At 52.2% G+C, this 17,566-nt stretch overlaps 1 protein-coding gene across 1 annotated transcript; it reads left to right on the top strand.

Moving 5' to 3' along the window:
- The first annotated feature begins 2,167 nt into the window (after positions 1 to 2,167).
- Positions 2,168 to 15,579, top strand: LOC119110012 (uncharacterized). Its single transcript, XM_037233759.1, has 4 exons — positions 2,168 to 2,284; positions 10,824 to 10,967; positions 14,031 to 14,235; positions 15,355 to 15,579. Exons 2-4 carry the CDS (start codon positions 10,828 to 10,830, stop codon positions 15,577 to 15,579), a joined length of 570 nt encoding a protein of 189 aa, XP_037089654.1. The 5' UTR covers positions 2,168 to 2,284; positions 10,824 to 10,827.
- The last annotated feature ends 1,987 nt before the right edge of the window (positions 15,580 to 17,566 follow it).

The raw sequence follows: 17,566 nt of genomic DNA, 5'->3' as shown, positions 1-17,566 counted from the left end.
TCCTTGTGATCGAGGTGTTCATAAATAGCCAGGCCCGCAGTGCAACACATATCAGAACCAAAAGGCCGACATGTTTTGCTTGTGTCACGTTTCAATGAATGAATCATCATTAAATGTGTGAGACGAGAGATGTCTGACGCAAACCCATCAATCAAAATGTACCGTTAAGTGTCGCCCTATTTCACGTTCATTTTTTTGTTGTTGCAGTTGAATGCTGCGCTTTTTCACGGGACTGTTCAATGCCTTAAGTTGCCTTGCTTGCCTTGTTAATTCAAGAAATGAAATACTCTCAGGAAAGTACTGTAACCAGATAGATATTAAGAGGACTACAAAATGGAAATGAAAAACGCGGGATATCCAATTTATAATACACAAAAGTTGCGCTCTTTCGTCTCCCCGTTTTCCATTCTTCACCTATTGACAAGTATACATGGTAAATGGAGCGTAGTAACCGTCCGAAATATTGGCTGTACACGGGGTGGAACAGGCCCGAGAACGCCGTTGAGAACGCGCAAACATCGAAAACACGTTCTGGGCTGCTGGCGACTTGGTGCGGCTGCTGGCGACCGCTAGACATGTGCCGCGTCATATATTCTTTAGATTCATTGATCCCGCATTAGACGCGAAGAAAAGATATTCGCTATTACTTTCTCTGGGAGCTTCCAGAATCCCGTGTGACAAATCATGTCACGCAGAATGCTTGTTTTTTACCCTGCAAGCAAATCCACGCGCAATGGTGAGTGCGTAGTGATAATAGCTGGTCTAAATGACACAATCAGCCGGCGAAAGAACAATGGGCGAAAATCCCACCGCAATCCGACCATTCCACGTGATTGCCCAGCGGTTGCAAGCCGGCGAAACACCGACGTGTCCTGATGGGGCGTGCTTCCGGGTAGGCGGGGGCAACAGCGGGTGCTAAACTCCGAGCCTTTAAGGGTCTATTGTGCCGATAGCTTTGCATAAACTAATGAACCCAGCATACTAACACGGAGCCATAGGGTGGAAAGCGCGAATTTGCCACACAGAGCGAAGCACAGATGTGTCGGAAAGGTCATTACGACATGGGTCGTATAATGTCGTCTGTGATCGAGCGCCAGTCTACAGTGACGCTCTCACCGACCCTTCCCTGAAAACGATGCTGTAACATCAAATGGTAAGTTTCTAACCGCCAGTATACGATGTCGAGAAGCAGGTCTACACAATGGCGTTAAGCGTTCCGCAAACTGTCCCCACCACATCGGGTTTCTATTCCCTTTTTAACGCCTCCATGAGGCCACGCACCCACCGCACCCCAGATTGACACAGGTGTAATTGAGCAGCGATTGTGAGCATGCAGAGTTCCCACGCTGGCATGTGGTTATGTAGCGGCCGAGTTTATCGGCATGCCAGACTGAGCGGAACGCTGGCCGCTCACGCTACCGTGATGGCTGGCAGATCGATGGTGGCTGCAGGTCGCGTGCGGCCTCGAGGTAACTCCCCGCCTGACTGCGATGCTAGCTATGCATGAAGCACTGCAATAATGCGATTTCCTGTACAGTTAAGAGTTGTGGTGGGGTGGGGCGAGGGAATGAAGCCCCCGACCGCCTTGCCGGACTTAAAACCCGTACCTCAACTCATCTTAAGTGAAAAAGAATCTGGAGCCGGTCTAAGCCTTGGAAAAGTCCAGTTTTACCAACTGAGCTTTTCGGGTAAAGGTTCCGCTTTTCGTCCATCTGCAGCTACCTCACTCCGCGTCTGCCCTAGACCAACTTCACCTTCAAGTATTTCGTTGGAAGCATCCACATCACTGTACTTAGACGCCTCCGAAGTACCGAAAACCTGAAATATAAAGCGGTGCAGCGGTGCCGAACTTGAACATAGCTGAACTTTGCTGCAGTCCATTCCGCGGCCGTCTCCGTTCAGCGTCGTCATTTCTGGCTATCCGATACGTTCTTACAAGCCCTCCCAGGACACCAGCGCCGCCTCCTCACACCGAGAGGTGACGCACACGCCACCTGCGCCCCGCGGCGGGCTCAGCGCGCCCAGCGCCACCCACGGCATCCCCCGCCCGCGCAGTAAGTCAGCGGCCACCCGGCGCTCCCGCCGGCACAATGGCGGCCGGCCGCCCCGGCGCGACACCAGCGCCACCTGGCCCGCCGCGCCCCGCATCGATCGACGGGCTACGCGGCGACGACTGCATGGCGGCGGCCATCGCTGACATGACCCCAGCCGGCCGCGCTGACCTCGAGACTGAGCCGTAGCTGCCGACCCGCCGCCCCGCGAGGCGCGGCTGCCTCCGTTCGCGGTGAGTAGCTCGCGCGGGCCAGCGTCTGCCTCGGCGGCCGCGTCCACCCCGCGTTCTGCGTCTTCCGCGTTGTGTTGTTCAGCGGGCGCCGCTCGCGACGGATGCTCGGTCGGCCCGATCAGAACGAGGGCTGCTGGGGTCTGGGAGGCGTCTGCTAGGGGTTTTGGGGGTCGTGCGGCTCCTTTGTGGTGCCAAGCAGTGAGGTACGTGGTTTTGGGTTTGCGTAGTGCTCGCTCGCTTGGTGTTCTAGAGTGTTCCAGTGTTCACCAGACGAATCGTGCATAATGGAGACGTTGTGTGGGTGTTTGGGGAGGGGCCATCTACAGCGCGCCCTTGTCCGACTTCTTCTGCATGGGATTTCTTTTGTCAAACGCTGGTAGGATCGACTTTTTGCATGGCGGGATGTTTGAGCCCATTATGTTAAGCAAATGCCGTGATTCATTCAAGGTCGGAGAGCGGCCTTTTATTTACAGTGATACCGATTACGCCCTCAAGCTTAATAATGGCGGCCTATCTTTCCATGTCTATACTTTTGTGAAGAAATTAAGGCGGGGTATTTGTATCACGGGTGGAATAATTTTCCGGACTATCGTCGTCGACCAGTGCGTTAGTACATACACAACGCCTCGGTCAGTTCACTCTCCGGCCACCGTTAGGTGTTCTGGTGACCTGAGAACCTTCGGAAACGTCGTATGCATGCTAAGACACCAGACGAGGACGAAAGTCCGACTGATTTTCCGAACGCGATGTCATAAATACCGTTGGATGAACATAAAGAACGTCAGCTCCGGTTATGTCTGCCAATCAACAGCACGAGATACCTTTAAGCTGTCATAAAGAATGTGAGCTAAAATGAATCTTAGGAGTAGACAACATGTCTAGCCCTCTGATACACTGCAGGCGGGCTTGCGCTGTGCTGAGCTGCTCAGCCGCGCTGCGCGACGCAGCGTCGAGACTGGCCCGCCGCACAGCGGTGCAATGCGGCACAGCCTATGCCTGCAGCGCGCAAACGTCGACTGAGTGGAGCGGCAGAGGCGGGGGAACTAAACCATACCAGGAAACGGACTATAGTGCCTGTTTTGCGAGAGAAGAAGCGGGCGAATGGCTTTTACGTGGGGCATGCCTCTTAAATCCGTTTTGGTTACAACGACATGGGGCTGTTGTTAAATTGCTCCCAAGCTGCCAAGCTAACCCTAGGCTGGGCCGGAGGTGGCGGCTGTTACCGGCCTGACACTTCTTTCCCGAGCGTTTGTCATGCATCGGCACATGAAAGCTCTAAAAGAAAATGACGGATTCCGTGGATTATAATCTCCATTTATGAGAGTATGTGTACATTTTAAACACGGGTGCACAACTCCTTTTTACGGAGACACGTTTAATTTCTGGCGTGATCATTGGTCCTGTATCATGCTCTGCACTCGAGATACGAACGGCGACACTTATTATGTGTGCTGGGAGCTTTTCAAACGATAACGAGAGGATAGCATTTTGATTAGCCACTTGATGCAAGGGTGCGCTAGTTGTGCGAATACGTGACGTACACAACACTTCAATACACGGGTAAAAGTTTCACGTCCTTGCCCGTCAAAAGTTGAACACAGCTGAGCACCTGAAATCGACCAAAAATCATGAGATATTCATTCCATCACAACGTCGCTGAAATGGTATCACACCGGAATCGTGTCTTGAAATTCATCGCAGCATAAGTTTAGAAATGACCGACTTGTAAATGACGTCATTCGCGTTTTAAATGTTCGCACATAACACGTGTCCACAGCAACTGAGTTCAGAACGGCTGATGCAATGCTGAGATCGAACCGAGCCGTATCACGCCGCGCTCTCAGTCTTCGCTTGAGGCTCTGTTCTGACCTCAGGTCGGAGGTCTATGCAATCGATCAGCGATTGGCCGCCCAAAACAACCCCGTGGCCACTCATGCCCGCCGGCTGAGCCCAGGCACGCGGCGCACGCATGCGCAGATGTCATCCATCGTCGGCTTTAGTGCGGAGCGGCCCTCCGTCTACAGCGCCCCCCCCCCCCCCACCCCCCCCCCCCCCCCCCACTCCCCTCACTTCAGAAGTGTTGAGAAGTTCGCTCGAGTGCCTCGACTCGAGCTCATGACTGAAGCTAAACATGTAACGCGCTCACACGGATCAATGTCGCTGCATTCATGCATGGTGTTATCGCACTCAGGTTCGCTGCTAACGTACAGAAACAGACGCATCAAAACGCTGTGCTTGCTTACACATCAGTCGTGCACTGGCCACTCGGACACATGTATTGCGAGCACTTCAGTAAGCGAACTTCCCGTCGCTGTCAGCGCCGTGTGTTGTTCCGATAAGCTGCAGACAGCAGCGGTAGTCGGCAGACGCGCATGGTTGCTCGATCTCTCCTTTTTCTATAACGAGGCCCTAGTGATGGTCGCGGTGTATCTCAGCATCGGCCATCAGAACTGCTCCTAAATGTCTGCCTCGCGGATGTTTCTGTCGGACATATTTTGGAGTTCGCGCAACGTGTGCAGCCGATCAGAGCGGCTGAGACCACGCAAGCTGTGACGTCAGCACAACACACAGCTGGCGGCCGGAAAACTAAACCCGGAAGGCCAGTAAGCTCTCGAGGACTGAAATATTGACCACTTGCGCTTTGATTTTGGCCATAAAGCTATTGACTTAAACGCTGCCGTAGTGGAAGTAATACCAGGTGGCTCACGCATCCTGCTGGGCCCGGATTAGGGTCAAAACTAGGGAAAATTATTACCTTAACAAAACGAAAGATATCTAGAACATTTTTTCCATACTCCCGTCTGAAAACTTACCGGCTATAATAAACTCAGTTCTCTATACCAATAAGATGCCATACACGGCGTAGGAAAAAACAAGACAATATCAGATATGAAAGCTGTCGTTGATGCTATGTCCTGTACTCTACTGTACCCTGCCAAGCTATTAAAACCAGCCACCTAGGGCAACTGGTGCCGACATCTTTCATCAGTGTGTTGAAATGTCCACATTTCATGATAATTTGGTAGGCACCAGGAAGAAAGTTCACTGATCTAGCATTCACGTACTAAAAACAACTAATTTGTTTAAAACATGAGCGGCCGTGAGTCCGGCCAAATCTGTTTATTTCCGTCGTGACACCAATCACTTTGCAATGACGTACGATTTTTTCAGTGGTGACCTGGATATCAAAAACACAAATTATTTTGAGTGGATATCGGTCGCAATGAACAGGCCCATATGCCTGCGTGGTTTCAAAACTAAATCTTTCTCGGTTAAGGTCACGGCGTCCGGCATTTGAGATCGGTTTTGGAAAAGGTGGCGTTGACCACTTTTCAGTCGCTCGCTGGAGAACAGCATGACAAAATTTGTTCACTTGGGTTCCACAAAGGCCAACACTAATTCATGCTATCAAACCTGTCTACTCCGCCGTCCCAGCTTGCACCGCACTTTCTTTGCTGCTAATACGTTGCCCTTCGACCCCGAATCCTCACAGCCTGACCCGCCCGCCCGATGTGCATTGCCAAGGCGCTGGGTTGACCACCATCCGGCTCGATACTGATTGGTCGATCCTGAGCAAGGGGAGGGGCAACAGCCAGTGTAACCCACGGCACGTTTGCAATACCATGAGACCATGTCGGTCTCGTTGGCACCCAAATGCCCGACCTTTGCCACCACCGCCGGTGGCGCTATGTGCCGGACGGTTTTTAAGGCCTGCAGCAGGTTGTAACCGGTACATTTGCCTACGCGTTGCAGTTTGCTTCACGCTTTCATCTACTCTAGCTGCTGGGATCCAACATTCCTTAAAAAAACAACATTCAAACCGGGTGTACTCACGGCTTGCGCAGGAGAACACGTGACGTCTGCATTCATCGGGTCATACTCCTGCTCATGCAATTGTCCGTTGTCTCCCCGGTCAGAACGTCCCATGTCGCTGCGACAGAGTCATAAAGATCTAAGACCGGTTCAACTTTTGTTTTTCGGCTTTCATTTGGAAAACAGCTCCTTATTAATCAAATGGGGAGGTGCAAATGATAGCAATTTTTCAACGTGACGTAAATAACTTGCCTTGTCAGAACGCTTACATGTAAATATGTGGCAATTCATACAGCACAACTGTTTACATAACTAAGCCTTTTTCTGCTAAAAACACGGTGAGCCTGCAGCCAGCGGTTGCAAAGATATTAGTTTTCAGAAAATGTCTGGAGGCCGGGCGGGCCAGGACTGGGTCGCTCAAGTCGAAATTATTCTCGTAACTCAAGCAAGACCCACCAGCTCCGCGGCCTCGGTCGCAATACATCGAGAGAATATGTCGCAACATTTTGCGTGGCTAACTCGCATTGGCTTGCTCGTTCCCTTTCAGACGAGTGCAGGGAATCGGGGAAAAAGCAGGAAGACAGGAGACAGATAAAAACCAGCATGCATTAACTGGGGCGAGAAGTCCATCCCAGCACACGATTCAAAGCGGTTTCTTGCCGAGGACATCAAACCGTGTTGATGTGCAACTGCAGCAATAAAGCGAAAACCGACGTTGCAATCTGGTTGGAAAAACTGCAGCGTTCCACTCAAATTTGGTCCCCCCCCCCTATTTTTTGGCCGAAGTAATCAAGGCAGGCTGTTAATGGTTAAGTACGCATAATAACAGCACGCTTACTTGTATTTGTCAACTTGTAGTTCTAGTAAGAGAAGAAAGGTCGACTTGCATGGATTTCCTTGTTTTTGAGGCAATGCCAGAAAAATAATTTGTCAGGTTTTGTTTGATGACGTATTGCAAAAACATCTTGAACGTTCAGCGTGCATTCAAATTTCACACACTACTAATTATTCTAGCTCTCAGCTGTGATGAAAAAATAAATGATGATTATTGTATTATTGTGATTATAACAACTTTAGACTTCGATGCACAGCACTAGTTAATGCCGTGTAAATTTGTAGCTTGAGCAGAAAAACGCAAAGTAAATGAAATATCAATAAGGAAGTTGTCAATTCCTCGCCCAACTTGGACGCATTGCAAACCATTCTATGGCCAAATTACGTTTCCGATGATTGCAAAACCCTTACTCGACATTACAGAAAGCGTTTTAGCACACACTAACACAGCGCTGAACTTCAACGAAGTGCTTTCGATTCATTATGAATCAATGTACTGGAGTAATCTATGATTGTCCTCTAGAATAGTTGACTCGAGCCTCCCAACTGCGTTGAACTTAAGTATTGAAAATTATAAAGCAATGCCGTAACTCAGGGTCTGTCTTGAATTATAGTTAGATAATTGTCACTGGCTATCAAATACATCGGACTTTTTCAAAGTTGGCCATTCCGGAGCACGTTTATTTCAAGAATACCAACCCTTCTTCACGCAAGCAGGTGGAAAATATAGCCGGTATGAAAAGCAAATGCAAAAGAATGCAAAGAAATAAGAGAAAATCACCTGCTCATGTTAGCGCTTTCAACTAGATTCAAACCCGAATAGCCAAGACGTGTCGTTTTGTCTCGAAAGGGCATCCATTGCAATCATATTATACCCGTGTGGCGGATACAGAGTGTCATTTGAGAGTTTGGAATGCATTGCTGTTCAGTGCGTTAATGGATATCACCACCCGACTTGGCTTCTGTTATTTTACATGTGTTTGCAACTGTAAACACCTGTATTGCATTGTGATCGCTGTAGCCTCAACTTCTCGGGAAAATCGCATGGGAAGCGGGTTTCTGATGAACCGTATCTGAACGGTGTGGTAGTGACGAGGAGGCTTATGCTCGCTGACCCACAACAACTTCCATCATATGTTCCTGACAGAACACTTTGCACTGTATTTTATCTCGACAGTAGAACGTATTGACATCGAGCAGCGTTCGGTCACGAAACCTCCAGCCATTTGCTGGCAGTTTATCTGACACCACAAAGCTGAGAAGATGCACCGTATAAGAACAAGTCACCAATACCACACGATGTTTTCAAACTTAAGTGCAGCTTTTCACTGTTAAGTAGGCAGTGCCATTTTATACATCACCTCGTGCTGGGCTGCATACCACGCACATGGCCCCGAGCGCCCCATGACCACAGGGCGAGCCCCTGTTCACATCCCGTGACGCGTGCGAGCTAAGGCACCGACCAGTACAGGGTGGACTGAGTTCGAGCCGCTTACAGCGCAACAGCGTGGACCGGCTGCGAATCGAAGCCTTACGGCATAAAACAGAACCTGAGCGTATGTGCTGGCTGACGACGCCCGTAAACGCCCATAGGCGTTTTGGGACGGTACTGATCCGGCTGGTATGGTTCAGGTAGCTGAATCAATTCATGTTTTGAGTCAGACGCGCTAAATGCAAGCAAGCTAATCGATCATAAATATAATAGATATGTATATAATACTCTCTGGAACATTTGCTTCTCTTTGATTATGCTAAGGATGTGCGGAAGATATGAAATGGTTCTGAAAATTAGGGAACGGGAGAAACCAATTCCCTCGTCCGTGCTTGTGAGCATGGTGGACATAAATAGCGAAATCAGCGGGGAAAGCAGTGTAGGTTACCCATCTGGCACGAAACATCTCTGCCAAGCTGGCAGCCAACCTGTTCCTTCCGGGTCGAACAGGGCGCTGCCATTCTTGCCATTTCGGCCTATAGGCTGTGCGGAAGACGGAGACACTCGGTTCTCCGCTTAATCAGACACTGCTCGTATGTCGCCTGTGACTCCATTAGTCTTGGCCTCAAATTCAAGTACAATTATTAATGTTCGCACGTGGGCATAAATGCATACACGAACGTACATTGTTCGCACGTGAGCGTAAATGCATACACGATCGTACATTGCTCGCACGTGGGCGTACTGCTGGATTTGTCCATTGCATGAAACTTTATGTATGCATATGTCACAAAACGATGGGAGGAAAACACTGATATATAATAGACACGCATCATTATGTGTTTCTTTTTGTTTCGGTTCCCTTGTCCATGAAGGTATATAGCTCAGGACAACACTTCATGCATGAGATACGAAACCCATTTCATACAATGAACTTGCATTCTGGTGTGTCCCAGGACGGACCATTTCTTAAGTGCATTTAAACCATTTACACCTCGGTTGTGGCCACAATTTGCGTTAGATGGCGATAATACCGCAAAGCAGCCAATGAAAACTTTGTAGCCCATGGCTTTCCCCACCCCACTCAATCTTCCCCGCACTTAAAGGCCCTATTGAACGTGGTGGGTTTCCGGGGCAGAAATTCCCAGCACTTGTCGGTGATTTAATGCGCTCTTGCAGGGCTTTTAAACGTCAGAAGAAGTTCCTGCGATACATCAAAATAGGATCCAGAGTCTAAAAAACGTATTCTGCGTCCCAAAACAGAGAACGTAGAAGACGGAAGACCGGAGAAGAGGGATCCCAACGACTGATAGGGGCTCCTATGACCTGGTTTGGCCCCTCCTGAGCCAAATTTTGGTTACGCTTCTGCAGGAATAGCCGGTGCCCACCTTGAACTTCGCTTACGCGCTTCTCCAAGTCCCAAATCACCATGCCCTCCAATGAATTCAGCAACCGTTCCCTGAATATGTTCGAGATAGAATCAAAAGGTCATCGCAGACGGACTGCCTGAACAGCCAACTCTTTTCATCTGTGAAGTGCATTAGGTCTGTCGGAGTTAAAGTTGAAACGGCGAAACCAATCACCACCCATTCGCTCATCGCAAACGAAGCGCCGACGAAGCGCTGAATGGCCAAAAGCCGCCGCCCACGCCGGTGACCAATCATGGAAATCAGCTAGTAACTGGCAAAGTTAAATCCGAAAGTCAAGTCATCTTCCTCATGCAATTATCACCCACGTGTCGCGTGCGATGTCGTTAGATGCTTGTGTTCGGAAACGATTCACCGCCGAAGCGTATCGGCGGCGCTCGAGTGCTGCCGCCTAGCGACCATTTTGTAGAACCAGACCCTCTCCTCCTAGCTAGGAGATGGCGAGGTCTTATGCGAGCTCGTTAGTTCTTGAGTTCTGGGAGCACGTCGATGAGCCCGTCTCCCCACCTTTTATCTCTGAGAAGCGTCAGCTAGAATCTGGATATGTTCGTCTGTCGATAGCTCACTGCTGACCGAAACCCAACAACGTCTTCCTTGTACTGTAACTGCCAAAGAAGTCTTTATCTTGAATTGTCGCACGTGTACGAGATGCCGGCCCTCCACGAGAGTTGGCAAGATGCAGTGAAATGTATTGGATGGCGATGTATATTTATTCCGATAAAACACTATTTTCATTGCTGTTTCACTATACTTACATAAATTCAATGCGATGGACTAGGTGTTCTTAAATGCTATTGTCCTGGCTTTGCATGACGTCTGTCCGGTGTCCTTTCTCTACCGATTGCCAAAAACGTTCCGGGGCACCAAGCAACGTTGCTTGCCTTATGGCACAGCGTTCCATTCCGTCTTCGACTCCTCGCCATCACGTGGGTCCACCCAGAGACCGCACAGCCGAGGGGCCCGCTTAGCGGCTGCGCCGGATGCCATGACCGGACCGGACCTGACCTGACCTGACCCGGTCCGGCCGTTACAGGGGGATGACCGAAGCTGCACACAGCCGCAGCGGCAGCCGGCACCGGAACCTGGACAGCTGGTGTCCGGGTGAAAGCAGCTGCAGTGAACGTTCCATCAACGAGCGTGACTTCCTCGCCGATGTAGACTACGAGTGGCTCTGCGGGTGAGTGGACCGCGTAGGCGCGCTCTGCGGGTGAGTGGACCGCACAGGCGCGCTCTGCGGTGAGTGTGGACCACGCAGGTGCGCTCTGCGGGTGATTGGACCGCACAGGCGCGCTCTGTGGGTGAGTGGACCGCACAGGCGCGCTCTGGGGATGAGTAGACCACGCAGGCGCACGCAGACGCGCTCTGCGGGTGAGTGGACCACGCAGGCGCGCTCTGCGGGTGAGTGGACCGCACAGGCGCGCTCTGTGGGTGAGTGGACCGCACAGGCGCGCTCTGGGGATGAGTAGACCACGCAGGCGCACGCAGACACGCTCTGCGGGTGAGTAGACCACGCAGGCGCACGCAGACACGCTCTGCGGGTGAGTAGACCACGCAGGCACGCTCTGCAGGTGAGTGTGGACCACGCAGACACGCTCTGCGGGTGAGTGGACCACGCAGGCACGCTCTGCGGGTGAGTGTGGGCCGCGCAGGCGCGCTCTGCGGTGAGTGTGGACCACGCAGGCGCGCACTGCGGGTGAGTGGACCGCACAGGCGCGCTCTGCGGGTGAGTGGACCGCACAGGCGCGCGCTGCGGGTGAGTGGACCACGCAGGCGCGCTCTGCGGGTGAGTAGACCACGCAGGCGCACGCAGACGCGCTCTGCGGGTGAGTGGACCACGCAGGCGCGCTCTGCGGGTGAGTGTGGACCACGCAGACACGCTCTGCGGGTGAGTGGACCACGGCAGGCACGCTCTGCGGGTGAGTGTGGCCGCGCAGGCGCGCTCAGCGGGTGAGTGTGGACCGCACAGGCTCGCTCTGGGGGTGAGTGTGGACCACGCAGGCGCGCTCTGGCGGCGAGTGGACCGCGCAGGCACGCACTGTGGGCGAACGCGGGCTCTGCGCGGCTGTAAACATCAGGAAGGTCCTGCGATAGCGGGGCTTTTGAATACACTGTTACGAAAGGCTCCGCACAAGGCCGGTCTCGCGGTCCCAGACCACAGGCGGTTCTGGGTGGGCACATTTCGTGGATGCACCGAATACTTTGGTCGATGATCAGCCAATTCTGCAGGTGCGCACCGAAAAACCACAACAGATACCAGCGTAGGCATAGATAGCGGGCCACTGGAAGAATAATAGCTAGCTATTTCTATTGCAAGGCAGTCTTTCCTTCCGCAAGACTTTTCACTAGGCATGTCGTCAGGGAAAGGTCTCGTCTGCGCTGTGAGACAGCGCATTTGAGACAGCTGCACAGAACAGCGCATTCTCACTTCAGTAGAAAGTTACGCATTCTCCTGCCACCGGCTATGCCCGCAAATTACACCTCAAACTTTCTGCCCAGTTTACCCTAGCCCGGTCCCAAAAACGAATGAAGAAATTTAAGCGGTTTGGATGTGTGCAGTGCGGGTGAACGGATGATTGACTTGTTGGCTGGATTTACCGACTATATCTCCTCATTACCGACTTCAAGACCACCTCTGAACACAACTGGCCTCTCGTGCGCTCCCTGGCTTACACGGCGCGATTCAAAAATGTCGCAAGCCACACTTTTGGTAGTCGTAGCTGACCTCTGGTCGTGACGTCACCCTCCACCGGCATGATCGAGAGGCCGCCGGGCGGTCTCGCTGCGCGCGCCCCGTTGATGGGTTGTTGTGACGGTCTCGGAGCGCGCCGCACCTCAGAGTTGGACCACGTAACCGGATTGTGCCCGATTGTGTCTGATTGTGTCCGATTGCGTCCGATTGCGCGTCTCGCGGCGCTGCTGAGCCAGCATAATGGCCGCCCCATTGAGACAAAGTGGCGCCAAATCGGCCACCAATCGCAGTGCGGCCAGATTGCCCGCGCCGGATCGGCGGTAATTTGGCGCGAGTCGTAATTGCGCGCGGCCCACGCTCGCGCGCGGCCACGCACGCGCCGGTGTGGCGCCACGGACCGTCCGGTCAGCTGGTGCTTATCAGCTAAATCAGTCGAGCTCGGGAGCGTCCAACTGGTTCTGCTCGCGGTGATCGGCGGCCGGCAGGCGTGGGGAAGGGTGCACTTTCTTTGAGGTGGTGGAGGAAGCGTCGCAGTGTCCGCGCCGTGAGCTGAGGAAAGTTGTGAGCCAGGCCAGTTATTAAGGCAGAGCTTGAATCGCCTATGCCTGGCCAGACATCACTTTCCTCTCCGGCTCAGTGTCTACAGCTGAACTATGTGGCAGATGTTCAACTACTTCCATCAACATTTGGAACGTGATTATATACGAGGACAACCTGTATCTAAAGCATTTCGCCGGGGAAAGGATGAACTTTGACCAGCACGACTTTAACAAAGAGACTGCGTCAGCACACTCAGTCACTGAACGGGTCAGGCCCACGAACCAGAAGCGCATCATCACATTTCATCTCAGAGCTAATGGTCTCATAACGGGACTACCAACGGCCACCAATACTGACAGGCATAATCTGCCGGCCAGAAGGCGCGACCTCGTCACCAAATGCTGATCATTCACTGCCCGGGAGATTTATGCGGTCATGATTTGGACTTGATTCGCTTCGGCACATGCATGAAACGGCCTAATTTCTGCCGTACGGTGCCATCTCACTCGCAGATGTGTCACGCTCGAGCTTAGCCGGCCGTTTCTGCAGGGTGGTCCCACCCGTCGCATCCAGGCCCTCGGGCGATTGCCCCGAGCTGCGCACGCGACGCCGTGCGCGATCTGGGGTCGCGCGTCACAGGCCAGGACACTAGGTGGGGGTGAGGGTGGGGTGGGGGCGGGAGCTTAATACGCTATCCTCTGCGAGGAGGAACGAGATCGTTTATAGGCACGCCGGAATGCATATGCAAGGCTTCAATATCGTTAAGTGAATGTCAAAGCCATTGCGGCTAACACATCGCCTCGAGTCCTATCCCGGAATGCGTAATAAAAAGATGCTCTTTATTCACAGCAGCGCCGCGATAGCGCCGCAGCTACGACACCGCTCCCCGGCCCGGCATATGCAGCCTCGCCTCGCAGCCGCCGACGCTGACGATTCACGGCGGCCATGACCGGCTCCCAGCGCGGGGCCCGCTCGGAACGCCACCATCAGCGGCGCGTGCCTGTGTTTCAGCTACGGCTGCGGGCCGGCTCGCGCTCCGCAGGCGTACAGCCCCGATCTGAAGGGCGGGCCGGCGCCGCTGGCTGACGCCCAGCTCTACAGCGAGCTCTCCTACCATGTGGACGCCACGCTGGCCGAGGTAGACATGGAAGAGTTCTACCGCGGCGACATCAACCGCATCCTCGAGATCTCCGGCTACGGCGGCGAACTGTATGAGGTACGGGCCGGGAGACGTGGTGTGGGGTGTGGCTGGGCCTCCAGCATGTCCGCCGAGCCGCCAAGTTAAACGACTGTGTGGAGCTCGCTCACCAAGAAATAGCCTGTTTGGTATTCCATGCGATGTCTCGGTTCGGTGGGAAAGTCTACTGGGTGCTCTGGTGTACACCTTCGAGTTTTATGGGAGCCAAAATAGCTATGTCATGACACGAAATATTCCTTGCTGGAACCCACGGCCTTGGTCGCCGTGCGGTAGTGCCTTCCAAACCCGGAGGCACCTGGCCGGAGGAGAAATCCAAAAGGTAAATGGACGAATATAAAGGCGAAGAATACTTCAATCGGCGAAAAGCTTATAAAAAAGAAAGGGCTGCGCCCGCCCCTCGCCCCAACCCTGTTTTTTTTTTTGTCTGTACTACGAATAGCTCCAGCCATTTACCCCCACTTCTTCGCCGTATTTCCATTTTCCTGAAGAACGATAAAATTCCTTGTTTTAGGGTGTGTGTGCTCTCGGCACCTAATGCGGCCCGTGCGGGGCAATGCTGGCACTGGGATGTCGGGGCAATGCAGCCTGTCATGGAACGGCATCCCTCGGCCCGCCGTATCTGAACGTCCCTCGGCTCTCAGGCCAAGCGCGGGCTGAAAGGCGCCAAGCGTCGCACGCTGCACCGCATGACCGTGGTGCACTGCGGAACAGTCTAGCGACTTGTGCCAGGAAGAGTCAAACCGTCCATTTCGTGCTCGGATTCTGTTACGCGTTACGTGCATCGGCCATTTTAAGATTGGAGCGACTAATTAAAAAGGCTAAAGTTTGTGGATCTCATGCATCCGTTCTTTTGTGCTTTTACTCACAACATTGACACAGTGAAGGACAAAGTAGCTCCGTCAAAACATCCATCGATCATAAAATGGGTTTTGGAGATTGGTGCGCGGCATATCCCTTCATCAAAACCGGGAAGCTTACGACGCCGCTTAAGCGGTCTCCGGTGGATCAAAATTCCAGGTCTGTTCTAATAACCGCCGCAGGCTAAATAGTGTAATCACCATCTGGCTGCACGCTGCTGGTGAGCATCAGCCCCAAAAGAGCAGCGGCTCAACTGATACCGGCGCGGCCTCATTCCAGGAGGAGAAGGAGCAGTCGTCGGCGCTCTTCTCGTCCACCAAGGAGCAGGCGGTGTTCAACACGATCTCGATGGATTCGCTGGACTGCTCTTCGTACGAGGCGGAGAACATAGCCCGCTCGTGCCGCACCAACATGAACAACTACACCATCGCCTTCGAGGCCAGCATGACGAGCAGCAGCAACGACCCCAGTGAGTCGAGCGAGACGAGAAAAGGCGAGCGATAAGACGAGGCCAGGGCGGGACAGGGCAGAGCAGCGCACAGCAGGACAGGACAGGACAGGACAGGACAGGACAGGACAGGATAGGACAGGGCAGGACAGGACAGGACAGGGCAGGACAGGGCAGGCAGGGCAGGGCGGGACAGGGCGTGACAAGGCAGGGGAGGGCAAGGCAGGACAGGGCAGGGCAGGGCAGATGAGACGAGGCCACGCACTAACAGACCAGACCAGACTGGATCAGGCATTAAAATACTGGACCTGAACAGATGTGACATACCATGTAGGGCACACAGCTGGTGCGTCAAAAGTACGTGGTCAACGTCCTGAAACGCCCAGCGGGTATGTGTCCGGACGGCACTCGGCTAGCGACTTTGACGACACAACACCGTGGTCCCGTGAAACATGATCTCGTATATTTTTGCAGCTTTACACATGACCTTTAGATAGGAAACCGTGTTTGGACGCCGACATCAGTGGACAGTTCTACAGGAAGAGTGCATGCACCAGGACTCGATCACAGTATATATAAATCGGCTTTATTGGCATCGTACAGAAACTTTTGCACCTTGGGGGCGTGGTTCGTAGGGAGAGGGCAGGTGGGTATGTTAATTTTTGTGCTAATTATGTGAACCCTTTTGTGAATGGTAAATGTGCTAAATTAGAATGGCTGGAAAATAAGACAGTAGTACTGGCCTTATTTCTAGTAGAATAACCAGCAGAACTGAGAGAGTCCCTCTAACTCTGCATTCTTCTGGTTGTTATACGAGGAATAAAGCTATTAGTGCCCTATTACGTATATGCATAATGCTCCCCGCAAACGCACTCAGCAACTTATGTAAAATGGCCGGAATGTGTCAACAGTGACGCTTGGGTTATTCATGCCAGGTCAACGCCGAAAAACACTGCTATGTTGGAAGGCATTATTCAACGCACCTAGATTACATCGAGGGGCCAAACCATTGTTTACATAGCTTCCTTCCCTCGTCGCCCTACATGGATTCAAAGAGAGAGTTCCACATCTGTATGAGATTTGAAGCCGAAATAGTCAATTTAAAGATCATTCTGTGCAGTCACAACCATACCATTCCTAAGACACGAAGTTTGTCACCCTCTAGTTTGTGCGCTACACGCCCGCGAAGACGTGCAGACCGTTTCGTGCATACTATTTCAAGGCCATTCGGGCATGCGTGGCGCTATAGTGACGTCATCCAAATTCTGCCACCACACAGGCCAGGCGACGTTAAAGGCCAAGGAGAATATCCGTTCATCCGTTCGGATCTGGCGTCCGTGAGGGCGATTTCCAAACAAAGGCAACGTCAATTGGCTCTCGAACAATGTTGGGCACGCTGTGCGAACTTCAGTCAAACTTCAGTCATCAGTCAAACTTCAGTCAAACACGTTTTGTGCTACATGATATAAGAAATTGAACGTAGTTTCTGCTCTGCCGGTTATTAAGTAAATAAGACTTGCGGTCGAATAACGGAAGAACTGCTCCTTAATCGAGTACTTGAATACAAGTAAGCATCTTCAACTCACACTCAAGATGCAAGAACACCATGAGAAAGTGCCAAAAACAAGCACATAGCAAGTTTTGGCTTAGCACACACTTTCATCCCTTGCTGCCATCTCTCGACAACTGTGAAGTGCTACAAGGAGCTTCAATTCTGCACGGGTAGTTTGGCAGTACCTCGACGTCATACAAGCGTTCCATGAAACAATCAGACAATGACGTATTCAGGAGTATATTTATTAAACCGATAACTTGTGCTGTCTAGAACAATCTTCTCCAGTTAAAAGTGCACCGATAGCAACAACTAAGTTTATTTCCCCATATTGCTTGCTTCAGGAACTTCAAATGTGCAACATTTCCTGCAATGTTCAGCATCCTTGCGAAGTTGGGGTTCCGCCACCCCCACCCACCTCCGTTCCTACGCTTATGATCATGGGCGCACACTCTAAGTTCAGAGTCTGCCAAAGCCAGGGACATGAATGG

This window comes from Pollicipes pollicipes, unplaced genomic scaffold, assembly GCF_011947565.3.
Source record: "Pollicipes pollicipes isolate AB1234 unplaced genomic scaffold, Ppol_2.1 Scaffold_7231;HRSCAF=8579_pilon_pilon_pilon, whole genome shotgun sequence".
Lineage (NCBI taxonomy): Eukaryota > Metazoa > Arthropoda > Thecostraca > Pollicipedomorpha > Pollicipedidae > Pollicipes > Pollicipes pollicipes.
This window is presented reverse-complemented; position numbering and strand designations above follow the sequence as displayed.